This window comes from Tachyglossus aculeatus, chromosome 4 (assembly GCF_015852505.1).
Source record: "Tachyglossus aculeatus isolate mTacAcu1 chromosome 4, mTacAcu1.pri, whole genome shotgun sequence".
Taxonomy (NCBI): domain Eukaryota; kingdom Metazoa; phylum Chordata; class Mammalia; order Monotremata; family Tachyglossidae; genus Tachyglossus; species Tachyglossus aculeatus.
The window spans coordinates 19,141,319-19,168,760 of record NC_052069.1 but is presented as its reverse complement, the minus strand read 5'-3'; the positions used below and the strand labels follow the sequence as shown (position 1 = coordinate 19,168,760).

The 27,442-nt window shown below is 42.1% G+C and overlaps 1 protein-coding gene across 1 annotated transcript in view; it reads left to right on the top strand.

Moving 5' to 3' along the window:
* Window positions 1–27,442, top strand: part of TAPT1 (transmembrane anterior posterior transformation 1) — an 82,844-nt gene that overhangs the window by 18,911 nt on the left and 36,491 nt on the right. Inside the window, exons 3-4 of the mRNA XM_038745606.1 lie at window positions 892–1,022; window positions 7,934–8,052. Coding sequence (XP_038601534.1) covers window positions 892–1,022; window positions 7,934–8,052 — 250 coding nt within the window. The remainder of the gene's footprint in view (window positions 1–891; window positions 1,023–7,933; window positions 8,053–27,442) is intronic.

The window sequence follows — 27,442 nt, the reverse complement described above, 5'->3', positions numbered from 1 at the left end:
CTCATATCCTCTCTACTGCCTGGAACTTCCTCCCCATTCATGTGTGACAGAGCACCACTCTCCCCTATATTCAAAACCCTACCGAAACCTTATCTCCGACAACCTTTCCTTGACTAACCTCTCATTTTCCCAGCTTATTTGCCCTCCCTCTGCGTCACCTATGCACTTGGGTCTGTACCCCACTCACCCCATCCCCAGCCCCACAGCACTTCTGTCCGTATCCCTTTACTCAGCCATTTCCCCTGTTTATAATTGTCTGTTTCTGTAGTCTCCTGGAGGGCAAAGAGGGCATCCACCAATTCATTCATACTCTCCCAAGTGCTTAGTGAAGTGCTCTTCACCCCGTAAATGTTCAGTAAATACCATTGATTGTGGTGAATTGATTAGCACTGGTAGGGGAGCAATAGTATAAAAAGTCTCTAAGCAGAATATGACTCAGATCTTCAAAATAAGGGGGATGAAGGCGTATTGAAAATCAATTGGAGGGGCTATTAATGAATGACAGAGAGTCCGGAGAAAAAGGTGCTTTGACCATATAGGCAAGAGGTAGAAACAGCATGGTCTAATTGATAGGGCACAGGGCTGGGAGACTGATGCCACTTGTCTGTAGTGTGCTGTGTAACTTCTGTGTGCTTCGTCTGTAAAATGGGAGTTAAGACTGAGCCCTCTGTGGCACGTGGACTATGTCCAACTTGATTAGCTTGTATTTGCCACAGCCCTTAGTACAGTGCCTGGCGCGTAGTAAAAGTTGAACAAATACCTCTTTTTTTTTTAAGTGTGACCCAAGCCTGGATTAAGATGCCACCCGATAGTCAATTGCATTTCTGTGAGCTTCAAGTTTTAATACGTGTATTGATTCTTCCTGTTTGGTGTCCTTTTATTTTTCTGCAGAACTTTCATTGTTGAGGTTTCTCGGTGCTGAACTAACGAGAGGATACTTCCTTGAACATAATGAGGCAAAGTATACAGAGCGAAGAGAGAGAGTATATACATGTTTACGAATACCCAGAGAATTGGAAAAGGTAGAGTTATTCATTACAAATTCCTTTGTCACATTTTTGCAATGATAATCTCATAAAAGTACTTTGACAGATTTATATAATTTTGTGGAGTTTTTCTAGTGAGGCTGTAATGCCATTTGTTATTTTGATGTCAGCAGTGAGTCAGATTTTGGAGGGTTAGAATTGTAGAAGAATGAGAAGACCGTGTGGTTATATTTTTAGTGAGCGTTCTGTGAATGCTAGAATATGAATACTTATTGGGAGTATCTTTTCAGGCTATATTGAATTTTGTTAAAACTACACTATTCCAATTCTTATTTCTTCACAGCTCTGTTTCTGTTTTTACTGAGAGGCGACGCAAAGGCACATAGGATAGAGATTCCATTCCATTTGCTGTTCAACTGTCAGCTCCATTTAATCCAACACAATAAATGCTAGACAGAGGGAGATGTGTATTTGAGAAGCAGCGTGGCTCAGTGGAAAGAGCCCGGGCTTGGGAGTCAGAGGTCGTGGGTTCTAATCCTGGCTCTGCCACTTGTCAGCTGTGTGACTTTGGGCAAGTCACTTAACTTCCCTGGGCCTCAGTAACCTCATCTGTAAAATGGGGATGAAGACTGTAAGCCCCATGTGGGACAACCTGATTACTGTATATCCCCACCAGCGCTTAGAATAGTGCTTGGCACATAGTAAGCGCTTAACAAATGCCATCATTATTATTATTACTATGTTACCTGGACTTTTAAAAATTGCTTGCACTTGGTTAAACTATGGTACACTGCCTTTTTAAAAAAAAAAAACAGTTCAGCTACTTTGAATAGGTTTATGTCATCTAAGTGATTTTATTCCTCTTTAATAGAGCATGAGTGGACACAAATATGAACCCCTTTTCTTGGAGCTACCTCCATTCAAAAATTTGTTTATTTAAAATAATCTCTGACAGAGTATTTATCTCCAAGCAGAACAGTGACAGGAAAACAGATATATTAGAACTCTCAAATAAAATAAAATACTGTTTTATTCTGTCTTCAGAGTACATCACTGTTGGGTCAAAAGTGACACTCGTATTTGAACTGAGGGAAATCCTGTTACCTGTGTGCCCTTGCTGCCTTTATCTCCATTACACTTAGCCACCCACCTCACCTTTTAGTGCCTAAGCCATCCTCACCTCTCTTATACCTGTGATCCTTTCAAAATGCCAGTTAGGAGCAACTTTTCTGTGTCTGATTTTTAAGGGAAACAGCGTGGCCGAGTGCAAAGGGGCTTGGGAGTCGGAGACCCTGAGTTCTAATGTATGCCTTTCTAGAGCACTTACTTTGTGCAGAACACTCTACCAAGCAGTTGGGAGAGTACAGTCCAACAGCGTTGACAGAGACACATTCCCTGCCCACAACGAGTACCAAACAAGTAGGAGAACTCTGGCTTAGGTTGTGGCCCGTCTTCCTGGCGAACGGGTAACGGTGACCTCTTATCTTGGCCTTTGGATAGCACCTTAACTGTACCTACTTTGAAACCAGCTTTCCTACCGGGAGCATTTCCGCAAACTTTGATTGATAGAGGGATGCCTTGTAGTGGTGATGCTCTTTTTCAGTCAAAAATGATGGTAATAATAATAAAGAATGATGGTATTGGTTAAACGCTTACTATGTGCCAAGCACTGTTCTTAAGCACTGGGGTAGATACAAGGTAATCAGGTTGTCCCATGTGGGGCTCACCGTCTTTATCCCCATTTTACAGATGAGGTAACAGGCCCAGAGAAGTTAAGTGACTTGCCCAAAGTCACACAGCTGACAAGTGGCAATGCTCAGGGATTTCTTTTCTATCCTGAGGCTTATTTTTCCCCCCAGCAGAGTATAAGACTTCTTATGTAGTCAACACTGTCTATTCAAGTCATCCACCATGTCCATAAAGATCAATGTATGTCGGTCGTATTTATTGAATATTCACTATGTACTAAGGTGCTTGGGAAAATACAATATAATAGAATTGGGAGATGCCTTGCCCAAATTAGAGATAGGGGAAATACATATTCATAATTAATTTATTAATGTCTCTCTCCTTCCCAGTCTGCAAGTTCCTTTTGGGCAGGAGCTTACAACTACCAACTATGATGCATTCCCAAGCACTTAGTATAATGCACTGAACACAGTAAACGCTCAGTGAATACCAACGATTGATTGTTGAGAAATGAAGTCATTGTGGTGGTATGCCAACTTCGTTTTGTAGATAAAATTATGTGGCCTTGGGTAATCACCTGTCTGGTGGCTGCTTTCTCTTTTTTGGGTGGGTTGTGAGTGTTTTGTATCAGACAGAACGAAAATGTGTCATCACATCAAGGCACAGCCAAACTGTGAGAAGGAACGGTGTGCAACTCGGTTAATATCTTCGTATTTTATTATTGCCTTGTAAGTTCCATGTTGTTAATTGTTCTACAGTAAAATTAGTCCAATGGACAACCTGCTCACAGGAACTGAGTCCTCTGAGATTTGAACCAGAATTGAGTGACTCTTGGCAGAGGTTGACTAATCGGCGTAAGAGTCAGTGGTCACATGTTTGAAATTGCCTAAATCAATCAAGCAGCCATATTTATAGAGTACACACTGTTTGCAGAGCAATACCAAGTGCTTGGGAGAGTAAAGTATGGTAGAGTTGGAAGACATGTTCCCTGCCCACAACGAACTTGCAGTCTAGAGGAAAATTTCGCTAGTTTCAATTATATTCTCACTATTTTTATTCTAATCTCAGACCGATCTGAGGTTTTCTCTCCATGGGGAGAGCAAATTTTTGAGCTCGTTTATCAACTAGTTGCTAGCGGTTTAAGCTTTTCATTATAGACAGCAAAATAAGCTTGTAAAATGCCACGTTAGGGAAAACCGTTGTAATGAATTACCTATCCATTGGCATAGAGAGCCTGGTCTGTGATGGGAGTGCAGGCCTGTTTCAGCTCTTTGCTAGAGAATTTTGATTGCTTCCTCACTGTCCCCGTTCTCTGGGTGAATTTCCCAAGAGACGTGCTGGCTTTCTCGATTTGATTTGCAGTTCTTACTGTGCGTTATTGCCTGGTTTACAGAATTTAATGTGGAGATGCTGATGGAAGTCTTTGGTTTGGAAGGGCGGAGGCGCCAAACCTCTTTTCCCCGAGGACCATATCTGGACTTGGTTTGGGCCATGCTTCTACATTTTCCTCACCTATTCATTCATTCAGTAATATTTATTGAGCGCTTAATGTGTGCAGAGCACTGTACTGAGTGCTTGGGAAGTTTGTGCAGCGGTATGGGATTTGCGATAGAGTCCTGAGACCCTGCAGCCCCTCTCTAGTGGTGACGTAGCTTCACCTAGTGGATAAAGCACAAGCCTGGGAACCAGAGGACCTGGGTTCTAATCCTGCTCCACCTCTTACCTGCAGTTTGACTTTGGGCAAGTTGCTCAACTTCTTTGGACCTTAGATTCCTCATCTGTAAAATGGGGATTCAATCCCTGCTCTCCCTCCTACTTAAACTGTGAGTCCCATGTGGAACAGAGGCAGTGTCTGACCTGATTAGCTTGTATCTACCCCAGCACTTTGAACAGGGCTTGACACATAGTAACTGCTTAAGAAATAGTGACCTTTTTTTTTGTTCGTTTAAGAAGAGTGCTCTGCACTGTTAGTGCCACTGATTGAAAGGGGCTTGAGCCCCATTCCGATTGCATCCATCATGTGCTTTTGTAGGAGGGGGCAGGTCAGCGGAGTTCTTTTTCCCAGTGTGCTTCTTAACAGATGAGATTTCCCATCAAGGACCGTATTTAATTACTGTAAAGTATATGATTTTATTATTTGGCGTAATTGTACTCCCTCTGTGAAAGGTTTCTGCAGGGCAGACTGTTCACTGCCCCCATACCTCAGGTTATCTTGTTCCCTGTGTGTGTGTATAAATATATATATATATATATATATATATGTATATATATATATATATATATATATATAATTTTATTTTGTTAATATGTTTTGTTTTGTTGTCTGTCTCCCCCTTCTAGACTGTGAGCCCACTGTTGGGTAGGGACCATCTCTATATGTTGCCAACTTGTACTTCCCAAGCGCTTAGTACAGTGCTCTGCACACAGTAAGCGCTCAATAAATACGATCGAATGAATGAATATATATATATATATATATATACAGTTCAGTCATTAGCAAAACAGCAGCTCCTAGGTGACTCTCAAAATAAAGAGTCTTCGTCAGTTTCAACAACCTCAAGCCTGTTTCAGTAGGAAGAGGTTTTTTTGTTTTGTTTTGGTTTTGTTTTCTTTTTTGGGGGGGTCAGAAGTACCTTTTGAGAAGCAGCGTGGCTCAGTAGAAAGAGCATGGGCTTGGGAGTCAGAGGTCATGGGTTCTAATCCCGCCTCCACCACTTATCAGCCGTGTGACTTTGGGCAAGTCACTTACTTCTCTGTGCCTCAGTTACCTCATCTGGAAAATGGGGATTAAGACTGTGAGTCCCACTTGGGACAACCTGATTACCTTGTATCTCCCCCAGCGCTTAGAACAGTGGTTGGCACATAGTAAGCGCTTAACAAATACCAAAATTATTGTTATTATTATTATTATTTTGACTCCAGCTTTCAGGTCTCCCCTGTGCATCCTAAACAGTGGTTGTGTAGAACAGGTCGAACAGTTCTGGGCATACTACACCTCCCTGTTTAACTCCAGTGGTAGTGAGGGAAAGCACCTGGCATGCCAGATTCAACTCTGATAAAATCAGCTATGTCATCAGGCAGTAGCCTTATGATCATTTTAGTGCTAGAAAATTTAGTCAATCTTGGCAAAAGTACCGTGCCTTTACCTCTTCACTTCTGCAAAAATATTTGAGCATTTTATTGTGAGACTTGATAATGATAAACTCCTTGAGTGCACCAATCTAATATAATTTAATAAAAATATAGACGGGGATAACGTTGGCTGTAATATTCTGAGCTACATAGTAGAAAACCAAGGCCCGAAAGTTCTGCTCCATTTTCAGGATACTTTGCTGACTTTTGTAATTGGATTGTCATAAGGAGTAACAAGTTAGAAAAGTGTGGAATGTTGCACCCATACTTGTTTCTTAGGCATGTATAGCACTAAATAATTTGTGCATGAATACAAGTGTATTAAGTAGTTATTTCTACTTTGACATAAATCGTTGAGCTCTTCAAGAGCCTCGTACTCTGGGAAAATGTAACATGGCAGCCATTGATTTAATGGATTGGGGGGTAGATAGTTCGATACCAACATGACTGATGTTTTTCAGAGCAAATTGCGTTCATTGGCAGAATGTCCAGCATCTGTTACTCATTGTCAGTATTAATTGTCTGTGTTAGTTCATTAATACTGTATTAAATAGCGTAAAATTGCAAAAACATGCAAGATTGACAAAGTAAGGCGAAGGAGAGGCTTGGGAAGGTAGCAGCCTCAAACCCTGACTGATAATAATGCCCCCTTGGATTTTTGTACAGTGTTTTCATTCCCAAAGTGCCCTCACATTACTTATCTCCCATTTGCCTTCATAACCACCCTGTGAGGTAGGTAGAAAGGCAGTTGTCATCCCCATTTTGCAGATGAGGAACTGGGGTCAAGAGAGATGAAGTGATATCCCCATGGTGACACACTGCACGTCATGGCGAGGCTCGGACTTGAACTTGAGTCCTCCAGCTTGCTTTTGAGCTGCTGGCGTTCTTCCGCTCCATCATACTGCCTCGTCCCATAGCATGTGCACAGCTGCTTCTTACGAGACCGAATCAACTTGAATCAATTTGTGGAGTCATTCATTCAGTCGTATTTATTGAGCGCTTACTATGTGCGGAGAATCAAGTCGTACCCAAAACAGCTCATGCTGTGGGAGGAATGTTTCCCCGGATTTCCCATGGGTTATATCCTGGGACCTGGGGTTCCAATCCCGGCTCCGCCACTTGGTTGCTGTGTTACCTTGGGCAAGTCACTTCACTTCTCTGTGTCTCAGTTCTCTCACCGGCAAAATGGGGATTCAGTGTCTCTACTACCTCCTATTTATACTGGGAGCCCCATGTGGGACCTGATTACCCCATATCTGCCCCAGCACTTAGGACAGTGGTTGGCATATAGTCAGTGCTAAACAGATATCATCATCATTATTAATTATTATTATCCACCCAGGCCCACTGCTTGGTGTAGAAGCATGATGTAATAATAATAATAATAGTAATAATAATAATAATGATGGTATTTGCTAAGCACTTACTATGTGCAAAGCACTATTCTAAGCGCTGGGGGGGATACAAGGTGATCAGGTTGTCCTGCATGGGGCTCACAGTCATCATCCCCCTTTTACAGATGAGATAACTGAGGCTCCGAGAAGTGACTTGCCCAGGGTCACACAGCAGACATGTGGTGGAGCCGGGATTTGAACCCATGACCTCTGAACCCAAAGCCCGTGCTCTTTCCACTGAGCCACGCTGCTTCTCTATGTTGTGAATAAAGCACAGGCCTGGGAGTTAGAAGGTCAGGGGTTCTAATCCTGACTCCATGACTTGTCTGCTGTGTGGCCTTGGGCAAGTCACTTCACTTCTCTGAGCTGTAGTGACTTCATCTGTAAAAAATGGGGATTAAAAATGAGCCCAATCTGGGACAGGGACTGTCCAACCTGATTAACTTGTATCTACCTTAAAGCTTAGAACAGGTGCTTGGCGCATAGTAAGTGCTTAACAAGTACCATAATTATTATTATTATTATTATTTATGCAATCCTAAACTGTTTGTGCATCCTTAGTTCCTTCCCTCGAAGAAGAATATCAGGGAGAAGAGCATGTGGGGGAAGGGAAACTCCTGGGGAGAAGATGATTGTTTTGAATTTAAAAGCTGTTAATGAGCTATTGAAACACATTTTCCATTTTTTTTAATATAACCTACTTTTTTCTCTTTCTCTCTAAAAATAAACCAGCTCATGTTTTTTGGAATTTTTCTGTGCCTGGATGCTTTTCTATATGTGTTTACCCTACTTCCTTTGAGAGTGTTTCTGGCACTGTTCCGGTTCTTCACCTTGCCTTGTTACGGTTTAAGGTAAGTTTGGAAAGTAATAATTTGTAGCTTTCAGAATTGTATCAATCTTCTATGATCCCTTGTTTTGGATGATCGTGATATATTTCCACATTTTCTAATAGATTTGGCATTGAATTAATTCAGTATTGATAATATTTTTAAATAAATGACAGCTGTCAAAACTTATAATATCATCTCCCTGAAAGCAGACTTATATTATCATTTATCTTATAAGTGGCAGGGCAATGAATATTTCAGTCGAATAGCTCTTTAGTATGTTATGTGCTGTGTGGTTCTTTTGAAGGAGGGAGAAAGATGAATTGGTTATTGGTTTAATACAGTTCCTTCCAGAGTTATTTTGAGGATCACTCTATTAAATCAGATCAGTAAGATTTTCCAAAGTCTCTTAAGGGTACTCAGTATAAATGCAAGCTAATAATATAGTTTATTTCTTAGAGTCTGCAGAGTCTCTTTGCGGGGTCAGGAAATTTCCACATAATAATTATTGTGGTAGTCATCAAGGACTTTCTGGATGCCAGGCGTATAATCGGATTAGGCACAGTTCCTATCCCACGTGGGGCTCGGTATCATCCTGAACTTCTCCACATCTCTGAATTATCCCATTCACTATACTGCAAAATCAGGCTGGGTTTTTCCCTACGTAATAAGTTGTGAATCCACCCTTTTTCTCCATCCAGATGGCTGTTACCCTGGTCCAAACTAGTCAGATGCGCAGTACTATAGTCTCTTTTTTTGTTGTTGTTGCTGGTTTCCTTGCCTCCTGCCTCTCCCCCATCCAGTGTATACTACACCCTGCTGCAGTGATCATCTTCTTAGAGTGTGACAGCACATGTTTCACAACCTCCACCAGCTTCTTTTCTTTCTGAATCAGACAAAAACTACTCACCCTCGGCTTCAAGGCTCTCAGCCAAGTCACCTTACTTTACTCTGTATTCTCTTCATTCCTCCAATCGTCTAATCCTACTCAGCTCTCGCTTCTTCCTCCTTAGGTCTCTTGCCCTTTCTGGTCTCTGGCCTGGAATGCCGTCGCTTCCAAAACAGACCACAGTGTTCCCCCTTTTAGACTATGAGCCCACTGTTGGGTAGGGACTGTCTCTATATGTTGCCAATTTGTACTTCCCAAGCGCTTAGTACAGGGCTCTGCACATAATAAGCGCTCAATAAATATGATTGATTGATGGATTGATTGTTCCCCACATTGTGTCCTTCTGCCATCCCACCTCCCCCAACGTGTCTTGCCTCCTTACGTCCTGTACCCCAAGTCATGCAAGCCTACCAGTAATCTGCAGTATTTATATCCTTGCTTATATCTACCCTGAGCACTTTGGTTAACGATAGTTATTCAACCTCTTTCTTTCATTACTCTATTAGTACATATGTTCTGTCTGCCTCCTACATTAGGAGGGAGGGAGGGAATGCCATTTACTTGTTCTGAACTTCTCAAACACTTAGTATTGTGCATTGCCCCCGTTTGGTGCTCAATAAATACTACTGTCGTAACGATGTAGGGAGATCAGGTGTTTTGTGTCCATTTTACATGTGAGAAAATTGAGGCGGAGAGACGTTAAGTGACTTGCCCAAGGTCACACAGCAGGTCAGTGGCAGAGAACTTGGATTAGAATCCAAGACTGTGAGCCCACTGTTGGGTAGGGACCTATATGTTGCCAACTTGTACTTCCCAAGCGCTTAGTACAGTGCTGTGCACACAGTAAGCGCTCAATAAATACGATTGATTGATTGATTGATAGAATCCAAATCTCCGGACTCCTATTCCCATGCGCCTTCTACTAGGCTTCGCTGCCTCCATTCACTGGAGGGGAAATAAAAATTCATTCGCATCAGAACAAAATGTGGGGCCAAGGCTTTTAAAGGCTACCCCAGTGGTTCCCTTATAATTTAGGGAGTTTTTCATTAGAAGGGAAATCACTTATTTTCATATTCATTGCATAGCTCATGTCTGTCGAATCTGGCTGGGCAGTAGCCCCCTCCCCATCCTTCTAATGTCCAGCCATCCCCATTCCTGCCCATCTGCTGGGCCTTCCCCGAAGGAGATGATGATGATGATGATGATGATAATAATAATAATAGTAATAATGATGGCATGATCTCCGGTATGCCACTGCCTATTCTCACCTCTTGACTCTTTTACCACGGGGTGCAAGAAGGCGGTCTGGTCAGTGAGGTTTGCAGCAGCAGCTGGGGACCAACTGCCAGTGGTGAAAGAGGAGGAGACTCAGAGGTGAAAGAGATTCGGGGGAGCCCCGGCGGCTCGCTGCCGGAGCCAGTCGTGCCGCTGGCGGCTAACTGGCAGCCTTGCACATCTGAAGCGAGAGCGCTGTGCCATAGGCTCAAGCCAGAGGTTGGTATAGCAGTGACTGCCAGTCCTAGCCTGCCGGGGAATTCCGCTTCCGACTGTTCGGCGCCAGAAAATTAAAAGTGTCCATTTTTAAAGAATTGGCATACTCGTTCCAGTCGGCTGCTTTGCTGCCTCCCCACTGGGGCAGGCTGCCTTGTACATTTTGATAGTAGTAATAATAATAATAATATTTGTGGTATTAAGCACTTATTATGTTCCAGGCACTATCCTAAGCGCTGGGGTGAATACCAGCAGTTCAGTTTGGACACAGTCCCTGTCCCACATGGGGCTTACAATCTCAGTCCCCATTTTCAGATAATAATAATAATAATAATATATTGCCAACTTGTACTTCCCAAGCACTTAGTACAGTTCTCTGCATGCAGTAAGCACTGACTAAATACGATTGAATTTTTTAGACTCTTAATTAATATAAATTAATTAATTATATTAAAAATTAATATAGTTTTTAGTGTTTTAGACTGTGAGCCCACTGTTGGGTAGGGACTGTCTCTATATGTTGCCAATTTGTACTTCCCAAGCGCTTAGTACAGTGGTCTGCACATAGTAAGCGCTCAATAAATATGATTGATGATGATTGAATGAATGAATAAATGGTAATGGTATTTATTAAGCGCTAACTATGTGCAAAGCACTGTTCTAAATGCTGTGGAGGTTACAAGGTGATCAGGTTGTCCCACAGGCTTCATCCCCATTTTACAGATGAGGTAACTGAGGCACAGAGAAATGAAGTGACTTGCCCAAAGCCACACAACTGACAAGTGGCGGAGCCGGGATTTGAACACATTACCTCTGGCTCCAAAGCCCGGGCTCTTTCCACGGAGCCACGCCCAGAGAAGTGAAGTGACCTGTCCAAGGCCACACAGCAGTCAGGTTTCAGAGGCTGGTTTAGAACCCACGACCTTCTTAGAAGCAGCGTGGCACAGCGGAAAGAGCCCGGGCTCTGGAGTCAGAAGTCGTGGGTTCAAATGCCGGCTCCACCACTTGTCCGCTGTGTGACTTTGGGCAAGTCACTTCCCTTCTCTGGGCCTCAGTGACCTCATGTTTAAAATGGGGGTGAAGACTGAGCCCTCTGTGGGACAACCTGATCACCTTGTAACCTCCCCAGCGCTTAGAACAGTGTTTTGCACATAGTAAGCACTTAACAAATGCCAACATTATTATTATTATTATTATTACTCTTGGGCCTGTGCTCTATCCACTGGGGCACGATTTTAGCAGGTCTGGGCCGTTTTCCCCAGGAAGCAGGGAGGTAGGTTCCCTGAGTCAGCCTCACCGTCAGCTGCTCTTATGCTGTCCTGCATTTCTTCTTCCTTTCCTTTGGAAAACTTGTACTGCTGTCCCATCCACTAACATTCAGGCATCTGCCCCGCTCACCCTGGCCCAATTCCCCTCCCGCAGTTTTGCCAGAGCCTAGGGCCAATGAAACTCACCACCCCAACAGGAAAACGGAGCCGAAAGATTGTGTCAGGGCCCATGCGGAAAGCGGTGAGTGTCTGACTCTAACTATGTGTCGCCCGTCATTTCAATTTTCTGTTTTAGTGCACCCCTCCATTATTGCTGTTGACAGTGTATTGTACTTTAATCATTGGCTGATTCATCTAATCCCCTGACTTTAGGAAGGAAAAACATAAATGCATAGTTAATGGTATGTATAGAGAACCCACTTTGTGTCAAACACTGCATTAGTTGCTATGTAGAGAACCCACTTTGTGTCAAACACTGCATTAGTTGCGAAGGCAACTAAAGGGAAAGCAGACCATGGTCCTTCTAGTGTAAAATTTAATGAGGGAAATGAGCCACCGAATAAACACGCAAGTGGACCAGCTGCTTGGCCAGAGGAGTGGGGCAGAAGAAATTCCCCAGTGCACGGGGAAGGAGAAGGAGGATATGATTTTTGAAGTATACTCAAGTGGCTGGGGAAGTGGCTTAGTTAGGGAGTGTTTGGAGTCAGATGGTGTTTAATCTGACCATATGCTTGAGCAACGTAGAGTATAATTTAATAGTTTATACACTGTGGATTGTTTGTAATTATTTATTCCTGCCACATATGTATTGTTAAATAGGCTGGCAGTTAATGTGCACACAAAATATTGTGTAGGTGAAGTTTTTTGCTTCAATAAGCAATCTAAAGCAGTGGCGATTTACTTTAAGGAACAATCTTCCGACTTAATAATAATAATAGTGATGGCATTTGTTAAGCGTTTACTATGTGCCAAGTACTGTTCTAAGCACTGGGGGGGGAGACAAGGTGATCAGGTTGTCCCACATGGAGCTCTTGTTTCCCCGAGAGAAAAAAGAAGAAGAAATTTAGCCTGCATTTATCCTTCCTTAGCTAGTGGGTTTTTAGAAAAAGAGTGATTTATGTGCATCTGTAGGCATAATGGCAATTCATCAGGTTCCAATTTTGCACTATGGAGCCGCACCATGTTCATTCATTCATTCAATCGTATTTATTGAGCACTTACTGTGTGCAGAGCACTGTACTGAGCGCTTGGGAAGTACAAGTTTGCAACATATAGAAATGGTCCCTACCCAACAGCGGGCTCACAGTCTAGAAAAAATAATGGCATTTATTAAGCGCTTACTACATGCAAAGCACTGTTCTAAGCGCTGGGGAGATTACAAGGTGATCAGCTTGTCTCATGTGGGGCTCACAGTCATAATCCCCATTTTCCAGGTGAGGTAACTGAGGCCCAGAGAAGTTGTGACTTGTCCAGTCACACAGCTGACAAGTGGCAGAGCCGGGATTTGAACCCATGATCTCTGACTCCAAAGCCCGGGCTCTTTCTACTGAGCCACGCTGCTTCCCGTGGTCTAGAGGGCTATAGCCTGCACCATGTGCAGAGAGGCATACCACAGTCCCCATTTTAAGGAAGCAGGATAAAAAATTATCCGTTAAAGAAGCCCAAAAGGGGAAATTGCATTTGCCCGAGGGGAGGAAGATATTCTGAGGCGATCTTTTATCTGCCGGAGTTATCGTGTGTGCTAGCTACATTGGAAACCCAAAGCAGGGAATGCATTCTGAGATAGAATTGAAGATCAGTGGAATGTCATCCCCAGTTTGCCGGTAGGTTTTGTTTTTCCTGACCCTCGTATCTGAGACCGGAGAGGTCATCTGAAGGAGATGGAACGTGGCCCCTACTGCCCCTCTGCCTTAGAATAGCATTATAGCGGCTGGAAATTGGGTGGGTCGGCCACCCCAGCTATTTCTATTGCCTTGAGGGCCGGGATGATGATGATGATGGCATTTATTAAGCGCTTACTATGTGCAGAGCACTGTCAATCCTGACTCCCACCTCCCCCAGCCCCCGCCTGCTGCCGCTCGTGGTCCTGAAGGACTCCCAGCGACAGACACAGTAGTGTGGGACGTAATTGGGACGAATGATACGGTAGTTAGCCTTTAATATTCCAGGATATATTTCATCTGAAAATTTTGCATTTAAAAATGTGTATATTTTATGTATATTGACACTAGAGGGCAGTCTGTTCCATTGCCTAACCTTCATTCATTCATTCAGTCGTATTTATTGAGCACTTACTGTGTGCAGAGCACTGTACTAAGCGCTTGGGAAGTACAAGTTGGTAACATAGAGAGACGGTCCCTACCCAACAACGGGCTCACAGTCTATCTTGAATTCATTGAAGAATAATAATAATATTATGGCATTTGTTAAGCGCTTACTATGTGCCAAGCACTGTTCTAAGCGCTGGGGTAGATACAAGGTAATCAGGTTGTCCCACGTGGGGCTTACAGTCTTAATCACCATTTTACAGTTGAGGTAACTGCGTCCCAGAGAAGTTAAGTGACTTGCCCAAAGTCACACAGCTGATAAGTGGTAGAGTCAGGATTAGAACCCATGACCTCTAACTCCCAAGCCCTTCCTCTTTCCACTAAGCTACGCTGCTTCTCTACTCCAACATGAAAACTACTCTTAACATCCTGAAGCAGCCCATGATTTACCCGATCTGGCATTCTATTTTGTAAATAACTTTCTCAAAATAAAATGGTTTCCATAAATTCAATCAAAACCTTGCAGCTGTATCCTGTTTAGGAATTCCCCTTTCTTAGTTCACAGTAATTGCTTGTGATAGTTTGTACTTTCTGTGTTACAGCACTTAATATAATGAACATATTACTAGTGTTATTAAACTATATATTTGTGATGCAATGTGGAAATTTTTGTTTTAGGCCATTTTACAATTTTAAATGTCTTTAAAAATAGAGGCCCCATACTCTCGGGAAAATTAATCAATATTTGTAGGACATGTGAATCTATTAAAATGAAAACTGAAAGTGTGAACACACTTCCACTGTTTCTAGACTTTGATTCAGTAAATGCTGAATATTTCCTCCTTATAGCTTTATTCAGTTCCCAAACGTCTTCACTGCCTAGAACTGTATCATTTTATTCCATCCTTTTCAATTACATTTTTCGCAAGAAGCCAAAGTGCTCTTTCCTTCAGTCTGACGTATATTTTTACTAATGTTATTTGATAAGGGGATGAGGAGGTGCGGGAGTTTAGTGAACAAGTGTGTTCATATCCTGTTTTCTCCCTTCAATCAATCATATTTATTGAGCGCTTACTATGTGCAGAGCACTGTACTAAGCGCTTGGGAAGTACAAATTGGCAACACATAGAGACAGTCCCTACCCAACAGTGGGCTCACAGTCTAAAAGGGGGAGACAGAGAACAGAACCAAACATACCAACAAAATAAAATAAATGGGATAGAAATGTACAAGTAAAATAAATAAATAAATAAATAGAGTAATAAATATGTACTTCGGTTTTCCATCATTTTTTTTAATGGTATTTGTTAAGCTCTTACTCTATGCCGGGCTCTGAACTAAGCACTGGGGTAGATATAGGCTAATGAGGTTGGACACAGTCCATGTCCCACATGGAACTCACAGTTTCAATCCTCATTTTATAAATGAGAAAACTAAGGCACAAAAAAGTCAAGTGACTTGGCCCTTGGTCACACAGTCGACATCATTCTGTCCTGTTTTTTACCTTGGATTTCATTTTCCGGGTTACGGATTATACTTTCAGTTTTTTTCTCTTAATAAGTTCAAAAGAAAGATCTCTTCGTATTAACCTAATTGCTGTTTTGGGCCTTGCATGTGAGGTTTAGATCAGCCCCTCAAGTAAAAGCTGCTTTTATCCTGGCAGTACAAACTTTGCCCCGATTGAGAGGTTGGCAGAATAATTTTCGTAGCTCTGGAGTTATAGCCATGCTTAACCTGCTGAGTTTTTTAATGGTATTTGTTAAGAATTTACTATTTGCCAGGCACTGTACTATGCACTGGGATAGACGAAGGTCATCAGGTTGGGCCCAGTCCATGTCCCATGTGAGGCTCACAGTCTTAATCCCCATTTTACCTTTGAGTTAACTGAGGCACAGATTAGTTGTGACAGTGCTTAGAACTGTACTCTACACAAAGTAGGTTCTTAATAAATTATATTGTTACTGCTTGCCCAGGGGCAGACATGTGGCAGAGCTGGGATTAGAATGCAGGTACTCTCTCTCTCTGCTAGACAACACTGCTCCTCTGGAGAGGTGGCACTCTTTCAGTAAGAAATCAGTAAAATAAATTGGGCCTCTAAAAATGTAAATGTGATCTCTGGCAGGTTCAAGCGAGAAAATGGCTTCCAGAATCTTCGGAAGCCAAGTAATCTGTGCTTTACTTAATCTACAAAACAGTGTTATGTTGAACAACTGAATGTGTTCCGGAAAATTTGGGATTTAGGATCTCAAACACAGTATTCATGAGATGGCAAGTAGAGTGGAATTTTGTCATCCAATAACAGATATTAAGCATTTAATGTGTGCCGAGCACTGTGCTAAGTGCCTCGTCACCATGTTTGGAAATTTAAGGCTTTTTTTTCCCCATTTCTTTTGAGAGGTGCTTCCAGTCTTCTTGGGATTGGAATTCAATTTTTTAAAAAGATGGGGAGGGTTGAGTTCAAATGAAGTTTTGACAGATAAAGGTATTCTACCCAATTTAAATACAGAATAAGTTTTCTTGCTTGTAGTTGGGTATTTCTGCCATACAGATTTTCCTCCTTACCCTTAGGAGTTTAATATTAGAGCATTTTCTAGAAAATGGAGCCAGATCATATTTTAACATTAAAGAGAATCACATTTTACAATTGCAGGGAGGTGGGTCAGGACATCGGGCATGTAGTGGCTACCTATTTTTGGAAAGGTTTCTCACAAATTGTCCTTTTTAATTAAAAGGAAAAGGCAGTTATCTTGCTGTCATTCGTTTGAAATTATGGCATTTACTTTGCACATAGTAAGCGCTTAACAAATACCATCATTATTATTTGGGGCTTAGTTTGACCTGAACCCTGTGTAGATGGATGGTTATCAGATTGAACTCAGTCCCTGTCTCACATGGGGCCCAAAATTTTCTTTATCCCCATTTTGTACATGAGGAAATGGAAATGCAAAGGTTAAGCTGTCCAGGATGCCCAACAGGCTGACCCAGTAGTAATAATTATGGCATTTATTAAGTGCTTACTCTGTGCCTAATGCTGGGGAGGATATATGATTATTAAATTGGGCAGAGTCTGTGTCCCACATAGGGCTCACAGTGAGCCCACTGCTGGGTAGGGACTGTCTCTATATGTTACCAACTTGTACTTCCCTAGCGCTTAGTACAGTGCTCTGCACACAGTAAGCGCTCAATAAATAACGATTGATGATGATGATGGTGACAGTGGTCCAGCCAGGATTTATAATCTTGGCTTCCTGACTCCCAGTTCTGCACATTTCTACTAGCCCCCTCTGTATATTCCATTGCGTCTACCTGCATATGACTCTTTCCTGATATCTAATTGTGGTGTACCTGTAGCTCTTTAATTTTTTTCAAGATTCTTGAGTGGAATAAAGAGTTCTTTTCATATGAAACAGGCTTCTTCCATAGGAAAATTCCGTCTGTTTTGACTCCCGATCTTTGGTAAATTAGAAAGGAAAATTCCAAATAAGTGGGTTTAGAATTTGGGGCTTTTTTTTTTTTCCCCTTGGCATCTCATCTCTGTCTAGATTTTTTCCATCTCAAACATCTCGTTTTTTAAATGAATTTTTATATAGATTTGTTTCCTCATCTTTTTACCCAACCCTAACTTTTGGCATGGACTGTTAATGCCAGCACAAGCACACACGTATAGGGGAAAGAGAAGCCTAGTCTCCTGTAGCAGAGCTGTAATTCGTTTCCTTCACAAGGGAGTTTCTAGCCTGCCCGTTTGCAGAAACACTTCATCCAGGTACCTATCTTCTATTTGGGAGAGGCTTCGCCACGTCAAAGTTTGTCGTTCCCATTTCCTCACCTTGCCACTCCTCGTAGCGTAGCAACATTACAACCTTCTCTCTTTCTTTCTCTCTCATAAATCAGACCGAAGGGAGGAGCACTTTCACCTCCTTTATAGGATGGAATGTGGTGTCACAGGGACTCCTCGTGGTGAGTAAACCCTGATTTTCCTTCTATACACTTGGCCAAATTGACATCAGTAAAAATCAAAATGGATGGCAGTGCAAAAAACAAATAAAAAATAAACAGTTTTGGCACTCTTCGGTATTCTTTTGGAAACCTGCCTTTTATGTTGGAAGAAAACAGTTGCAACCCTGGTTATGTAGTTTCAGCCAATCAATAGTATTTGAGTGCTTACTGTGTGCAGAGCACTGGACCAAGCATATGCGAGAGTACAATGCAATAGAGTTGGTAGACATGACCCCTGTCTACCAGGAGCGTACAGTTTAGAAGGAGAGACAGGCATTTAATAAATTACAGGTAGGGGAAGTGATAGAGGTACAGATCCAAGTGCATAGGTATTATAGCCATTTTATATATAGAGAGAGAGAGAGAGAGAGAGAGAGAATCAATCAATCAATCAATCAATCGTATTTATTGAGCGCTTACTATGTGCAGAGCACTACTAAGCGCTTGGGAAGTACAAATTGGCATCACATAGAGACAGTCCCTACCCAACAGTGGGCTCACATAGACAGACAACATAGACATTAGTAGCCTATTTTGAAACTATCCGTTTAATGACTTATGTGGTGTAAAGGGATCATTATGTAACTAGGACATGGTGATTTGCTATGTACCTTCTTACACTTTATTCTTGTGCTTCAAAATACTGGAAAATCTAACTCTGCACTACTTGTCCTAGCTTTAGGAAAAGAGAGTAATCTCATAAACTCATCTCCTTCAGTTATACTTGTTGGGCATTTCTTCAGTGTAAAAGTTTGGAATTTACTTCTGTAAGCCCTTCCTAATAACTACAGGGGACATTCTGGGTCTTAATATTCCTTCCTATTATTTTACTGAACCATTCTTTTCTTCATCTAAAACTTTTTAACTAAAAGGAAGGGTTGAAATAATCTACTTGTTGAAGATGACCTTTTAAAACTAGTTTTCTTTATTGTGCCTGGCGTTGACCAGTAAGTTTCATTTAACATTTCAGTGTTAATGTGGAAATAACTTAGACCAATTTGTAAATTTTCAGATTTCTTCAACTGGAGTATGTCACTCAGTTGTAAGTAGGGCAACTCTTGTGAGACACGCTTTTAATGTTTGCCTCTAAATCTGGTTCAGCTTCTTTTAAAAAATATAAGGTATTTTAACATCACTAGCATAGGCAAAAACCACAAGACACTTTCACTTTTATATTTTGCCAAGTGAATTTTTTGTTTTGATCCTGCTGCCTCCCAGCATAGTCAAATAGGTGAGAATTATTCCGGCATCATATCTTCTACTCCAGCAGCTGCAAGCCTTTCTCCTAATTTATTCATTCAGTTGTATTTATTGAGCGCTTACTGTGTGCAGAGCACTGTAGTAAGCGCTTGGGAAGTGCAAGTTCCTAATGGGCTCTTCACCTCCTGCAGGTTACTAAAACTGCCCTAATCAATCAGAGGCAGAGTGCTTGATTTCTGGGCCTTCATTCAGCTGCTGCTTGTTGGTCTCCTCGACAATTCTCTCCTGTTCTGCCCTTCATGGGTTCCACATCAGCTCCGGTAGAGAGAAGACAAGGTCTCATAGGGGTCAAAAATACCTCAGAAGCATATAAGAGGAACATTCCATATAGTGACAGTCCCAAGGCTGAGATTTGTGAGAAAGTTCCGTTTTAAAATGTTAGCCCCCATCAGGAGTGATTTTTGAATTGCTAATTAACCTTCATCGGAAGTCTCATTTTATATTGTCTTGCCACAGCTCTCACCAGAACCTAAATATCAGGTTGATGCACTTCTTGTGCTGCAGGATTTTTTTTTGTCCATTTGTGTGTGCATGTAGGGTTTTCTGTGTTTGCAAAATGAATTGCAGTTGAGTGTCAAACTGACATTTAAGATGAAAAGATCTTTCTTCGAAAGAGGATAAATCAAGTACTTCTTCCAGGTTTATTTTCAGCACCACATACAACACACTTAAGAATTTCCAAATGCAGTGAGAACTAGTGGTTGCATGTTTTAATGCAAGAAAGGGGAATATTTTTCAGGGAGAAAAATGAAGTAACTGGAAAGCAGTCATTATAACAAGGTTAATGTGGCTTAAGTTGCTTTCGTGGATAAACTTAGTTTATATCAAAAAAAGTTCTCTGTTGTTTCCTGTAAACTTGATAATACCTTCACTGTAGAAACAACTTTGAGTTCTGTAGGTTGGCTGTGGGCAGAGAACGTGTTTGCCAACTTGGTTGTGTTGTACTCTACCCCAGCTCTGCCAGTTGTCAGGTGTGTGACTTTGGGGAAGTCACCGAACTTCTCTGTGCCTCAGTTACCTCATCTATAAAATGGGGATTAAGACTGTGAGCCCCCGTGGGACAACCTGATCACCTTATATCCTTCCCAGCGCTTAGAACAGTGCTTTGCACATAGAGCTTAATAAATGCCATCGTTATTATTATAATTATTATTATTATTACTCTCCCAAATGCATAGTACAATGTTCTTACATGCTCAGTAAAAATCATTGATTGGTCACACAAATACACAAAAAACACTTTTATTTCTCGAGAGTTCACCTGTTTCATGGCCAGTTTTTATTTGAAATCATAAAACTCTCAAAACCACAATCATCCCCAAGACAAGAGAATTGTGATTTTTCCAGACAATTATTTTAAAATAAGGATGTGTGGCAGAGAAGAGTAAATCCTAGAGAAGCAAAATTAGATCGAGACAAACAAGAATCATGGGAACAAGAAACAGAAACAGTGCTATATCATACTCCAGCCACCTGTGCTTCTGACCCCATTCCCTCTCATCTCATAAAATCTCTCGCCCCTTCCCTCCTCCCCTCCTTAACTTGCATCTTCAACCGCTCATTCTCCCCTGGTTTCTTCCCCTCTGCCTTCAAACATGCCCAAGTCTCTCCCATCCTAAAAAAAAACCCTCTCTTGACCCCACCTCACCTTCTAGTTATCGCCCTATCTCCCTCCTACCATTCCTTTCCAAACTCCTTGAACAAGTCGTCTACACCCACTGCCTCGAATTCCTCAACGCCAACTCTCTCCTTGACCCCCTCCAATCTGTCTTCCATCGCCTACACTGCACTGAAACTGCCCTCTCAGAGGTCACCAGTGACCTCCTCCTTGCCAAATCGAATGGCTCCTGCTCTATCCTAATCCTCCTCGACCTCTCAGCTGCCTTCGACACTGTGGACCACCCCCTTCTCCTCAACACGCTATCCGACCTTGGCTTCACAGACTCCGTCCTCTCCTGGTTCTCCTCTCATCTCTCCGGTTGTTCATTCTCAGTTTCCTTTGCAGACTCCTCCTCCCCCTTCCATCCCCTTACTGTAGGGGTTCCTCAAAGATCAGTTCTTGGTCCCCTTCTGTTCTCTATCTACACTCACTGCCTTGGTGATCTCATTCGCTCCCATGGCTTCAACTGTCATCTCTATGCTGATGACACCCAAATCTACATCTCTGCCCCTGCTCTCTCTCCCTCCCTTCAGGCTCGGGTCTCCTCCTGCCTTCAGGACATCTCTGTGTGGATGTCTGCCCGCCATCGGAAACTCAGTATGTTCAAGACTGAACTCCTTATCTTCCCTCCCAAACCCTGCCCTCTCCCTGGCTTTCCCGTCACTGTAGACGGCACTGCCATCCTTCGCATCTCACAAGCTCACAACCTTGGTGTCATCCTCGACTCTGCTCTCTCGTTCACCCCTCACATCCAACCCGTCACCAAAACCGGCCGGTCTCACCTCCGCAACATCACCAAGATCCGCCCTTTCCTCTCCATCCAAACCGCTACCCTGCTGGTTCAATCTCTCATCCTATCCCGACTGGATTACTGCATCAGCCTCCTCTCTGATCTCCCATCCTCCTGTCTCTCCCCACTTCAGTCTGTACCTCATGCTTCTGCCTGGATCATCATTGTCCAGAAATGCTCTGGGCATGTTACTCCCCTCCTCAAAATTCTCCAGTGGCTGCCAGTCAACCTATGTATCAAGCTAAAACTCCTCAATCTCGGCTTCAAGGCTGTCCATCACCTCTCCCCCTCCTACCTCACCTCCCTTCTCTCCTTCTACAGCCCAGCCCGCACCCTCTGCTCCTCTGCCACTAACCTCCTCCCTGTACCTCATTCTCACCTGTCCCGCCATCAACCCCTGGCCCACGTCATCCCCCTGGCCTGGAATGCCCTCCCTCTGCACATCCACCAAGCTCGCTCTCTTCCTCCCTTCAAAGCCCTATTTAGAGCTCACTTCCTCCAGGAGGCCTTCCCAGACTGAGCCCCCTTTTTCCTCTCCTCCTCCCCATCCCCCCTGCCCTACCTCCTTCCCCTCCCCATGGCACCTGTATATATGTTTGTACAGATTTATTACTCTATTTATCTTGTACAAATTTACTATTCTATTTATTTTGTTAATGATGTGTATCTAGCTTTATTTTTATTTATTCTGGTGACTTGACAGCTGTCCACATGTTTTGTTTTGTCCTCTGTCTCCCCCTTCTAGACTGTGAGTCTGTTGTTGGGTAGGGACCGTCTCTACATGTTGCCTACTTGTACTTCCCAAGCGCTTAGTACAGTGTTCTGCATACAGTAAGTGCCCAATAAACACGATTGAATGAATGAATGAATGGATTTCTAAACTTTTCCCAAGAGCGCTAAAGCAGTGTGCTGGATAAATGGGCCACTTCTACCAATTCATGGTTCAGTCACATAAATTATATTGAAAAGACCAGATAGATGCCTTTTGTGTTTTGGGAAAGCTATTTTTCTTATAAAACCTCAATTTTAATGATCATAAGTGTCATGTGTACATTTCAGTGCAAGCTTAGTAAACAGTTTTATATTCAGTAACGTCATCTATCCCTAAGGCCCAGGCGAGATTCAAACTACAATTTTACATTGAAGTCAAAAGAACCGTCACCATTTGAGTTTGCCCAGGACAATTATCTGTGTTTTGAGTCATTCATAGCTGATAAAATAAATCTGGTTTATAATATTGCATAAGTAGGCAAAATGAAAAATCAGTGTTATTTGAAATGATGGCCTGTTAAAATATCTCTCCAGTTTGCCTTTCATATGTGTAATATAAATGAAATTTTATTTAAAAAAATCATAAGCATTGGATCTGGTTTGTTTCTTTTTTTAAAACAAATTTTACGTGTTAGGTCTAGGCAATATATACTTTTATTTTTGACTGGCAGTTTTCCACAAGCACACACAATTTTAGTCTGGTAGATACACATACTTCTGTATACACTTTTTAAATTTAAGACCTGGATTCGTCTGATACACTAAGAACTAGAGAAGCAGCATGGCTCAGTGGAAGAAGCACGGGCTTTGGAGTCAAGAGGTCATGGGTTCAAATTCCGGCACCGCCAATTGTCAGCTCTGTGACTTTGGGCAAGTCACTTAACTTCTCTGGGCCTCAGTTCCCTCATCTGTTAAATGGGGATTGACTGTGAGCCCCCCGAGGAACAACCTGATCACCTTGTAACCTCCCCAGCGCTTAGAACAGTGCTTTGCACATAGTAAGCACTTAATAAATGCCATCATTATTATTATAAGTTTAAGCTAGATCTGGATGGGATTTTTGGACACAAGTTTTGAGTTATTTAGGTTTTAACTCCCATTTTTTAACTAAGCAGTTGAATTTATACAAGATGAATTTCACGTACTGCAAAAGATGTCTCCATCCAACCTCTGATCTGGTAACACAGCAGTGGAAGCAGAATGTCTCCAGAGGTGCCTTATAGCATCCCAATTCTGTGTCGTTTGAACTCTCCCAATCATGAAGACAGGGTATTTTCTCTTCAAGGGCTTTTATAGATCTAGAGAATTTCAACCTGATACACTGTGGCAACATAGAAATCACTTTTGGTCCAAGTTATTTGTGCTTTTAAGAATGCTAGATTAATGTGGTTGAAGTGAGGCAATATTTGTCAAGAAAATGAGTGTAGATTTAGACTGTTTTTTCTTCCTTACCCTGAAATAACATGAATTCCATGTAAATATGATCAAAAACCTTTGAATCACATAGGCAAAATGCATGCTTTTCATTTTAAAGGATTGTAGTTGTTTTTAATACTTAACTATAAGCATTGTGGTCCTTTCAGTAATTGCATTAGGGTTTCTAGTTCATTCAGTCATATTTATTGAGCGCTTACTGTGTGCAGAGCACTGTACTAAGCGCTTGGAAAGTACAATTCAGTAACAGAGACAATCCCTACCCAACAATGGGCTCACAGTCTCTTGGTTGGTGGATGAATTTTTTTTTATAAATTGGCCTAAAAATGTAATAAGATCTTAACCTTCAAAGATTGTTTTTTCCCCTGGGCCCAATCTACTCAGCTAAACCGAGAATCATGGTTCAGCTTATTACTATTATTTGACACAGGACTGTTGATTGGAAGGCTGCAACAATATGTGGATGTAAACTTTTGCATTTTCGTTGGTTTTATTTATTAAGTGGCAGGACTTAATGTATAAAATTTATATGCGTAATTCATTTCAAGTATTAACATTTTGAAGATACAAATTCATCAAGGGATTTATCAAAAAATGCATAGGTCCTCTAGGATTTGACAATTATCCATCGTTTTAATTGTGTCCTCCCTCAGGATAAGTATCAGTGTAATGAATCACAGAATTGTAGAATCAGAAGGAACCCCAGGAGATTATCCGGACCAGGCCCCTGCCTTCAGGCGGGTAAATGCGGTTCATCCAGATCTCTTCTGTAGAAAGGAAAAAAAAACCCTCGGAATGCAGTGGGAAATTCATTTTTTATGTCATGTTTTGAAAGGAAAATAGCCTGTTGGAGTTACCTAAACTCAAATTTACTTTCCCAGTTCTTTTTCAGCAATTCCCTTAATTCATATCCAAATCACCTTTGGAAGTCAGCTTTGAACCCCAGTGAAGATTATATGCTGTAATTTTAATAGGAATTTTCAGAGTACCGTGGTCCTCACCTTCATCCTCTCTCACCTTAAGCCTTTCTATCTGTCTAGTCTAGGTTTAAGGGAAAATACAGTGTGTAGTCTAGTTTTATTTTCAGTGTATGTCAACTCACATTAGTGTCACATTAACTTGAGAATTTTGTCTTGAAGGCATAGACCATGGAATGCAGTTTTGAAAAGGACATTAAGAAGGTCATCTGGGGTCTGATCAGCCTTTAGGGCAAATTACCCTGAATCATCCTAGAAAGTTAAGAATACCCCAGGTGAATGAGACTAAATTATCTTTCTTAGCAACCCCATTTCAGTATGTAACAATTTCTTACTCTCTGAAAGTGCTTCCATACATTTGACTTCAGATTCTGGTGGTGAAATTTAGGCATTTCTCTCTTCCTCTGTTCTCAGTGGAGGTACAGATAAGCTAGTCACTGCCCTCTCTATAATAACCATGTGTTGATAACCCTTGCCTTAATTTGCAGTTGCATCTAAGGGCGAAACACATTAGCAAAAAGTGGAGCCAGTATTACAAAGCAGAGTACTTTGAGATATGAAAACAGTATCAACAAATATTAGCAACGGGTCACTTGTGAGACCCTCATAATGTCGGGGTGTGTGTCTAATTCCCACCTCTTTACTCTTTCCCAGCATTTAGTACAATGCTCTGCATACAGTAAGGGCTCAATTAATGCCATTAGTACTACTTTCCATGTACCTGGAATGCCTAGAGAGTGGAGAATGAGGCTCAGTTCTCTCTGCTCTGTATTGCTCCCCAGTCAGTGGAGGGGGGGAGGAAGCTATTCCAGAGAAATGTGAATGGCAGAACTTCATATACCAAGAAAAGATGTGATAACAGACTGAAGTTTTTAGTGTATCAGACATTCTGAAGTTGTATGAGTCCAAAGAAAGAAGCAGCGTGGCTTAGTGGAAAGAGCCCAGGCTTGGGAGTCAGAGGTCATGGGTTCTAATCCCGGCTCCGCCACGCGTCAGATGTGTGACTTTGGGCAAGTTACTTCATTTATCTGGGCCTCAATTCCCTCATCTGTGAAATGGGGATTGAGACTGTGAGCCCCACACGAGACAACCCAATTACCTGTATTTATCCCAGTGCTTAGAACAGTGCTTGGCACATAGTAAGCATTTAACAAATACCATAATAATTTATGGTATTATTATTATTATTAATAAAGAAGAGGAGCAAGAGGGAAGAAACCCCTTCTTGTCACTACACAGATTATAGATGAGCTGTGATATTGCTGTGTTCTTATTTAATAACGAGCGGGATGAAAACGTCGGGTATTTGTTGCAGTAATAATAGTGATATCTTTTAGAACAGTGCTTGGTACATAGGAAGCGCTTAACAAATACCATCATTATTATTAAGTGCTTACTCTGTGCCAAGCACTGTACTAAACCCCAGGGTAGATAGAAGATAACCAGGTCGAATGCGGTCTCTGTCCCACATGGGACTCACAGCCTCCTTTAATAATGATAATAATAATAATAATAATAATAACGATGGCATTTGTTAAGTGCTTAGTATGTGCCAAGCACTGTTCTAAGTACTGGGGGGATACAACTTAATCAGGTTGTACCACATGGGGCTTACAGTCAATCCCCATTTTACAGATGAGGGAACTGAGGCCCAGAGAAGGGAAGTGACTTGCCCAAAATCACACAGCTGACAGTTGGCAGAGCCGGGATTAGAACCCATGACCTCTGACTCCCAAGCCCAGGCTCTGTCCTCTGAGCCACGCTACTACTCTTATTATATTCTAATACTCTCCAGCGCTTAGAACAGTGCTTGACACATTGTAAGTGCTTAATAAATTTCCTTATTATGTACTGTATTGCACGCTCCCAAGCGCTTAGTAGAGGGTTCTGCCCAAAGGAAGTGCTCAGTAAATACCTTGACTGAAGAGACAACCTCTCGCTGTGGGCAGGGAATGTGTCTACTTACTGTTATGTTGTGTTCTCCCAAGCGCTCAGTACAGTACCCTGCGCACAGTAAGCGCTCAATAAATTTGATTCAGCGAGCGAATGGAGGGCCGACAGGGGCAAGTTTTTCAAAGGCAGAGAAACACAAAGCTAGTCGTTCTCCCGGAAAACACCCACAGAAAAATGGCATTTTACTTTAAGATAACAAATGACCACCTTCTTGGCCTCTACTCCATCCTAATCATCCTCAGCCTCTCAGCTGCCATGGGCACTGTCAACCACCCACTTCTGGAAATATTCTCCTCTCCTGGGTTCTCCTCCTACCTCTCTGGCCACGCCTTCTCAATCTCTTTTGTGGGCTGTCCCATTCCCAATCTCTTATCCAAGTCCTGCCGCTGACCTGGAATTTCCCCTCCCCACCTTCAAAGCCGTATTAAAAGCACATCACCAGGAGGCTGTCCCAATAAACTCTCATTTTCTCTTCTGCCACTCCCTTCTAGGTCACCCATGACCTTGGATTTTCATCCTTTATTCACTTCTCCCTCAGCCCCACAGAGCTTGTGTGCCCGTGTGCATATCTATTATTTATATTAAAGTCTGTCTCTCCCTCTAGCCTGCACACTCGTCTTGGAGAAACAGTATAGCTTAGTGGATAGACCATGTGCCT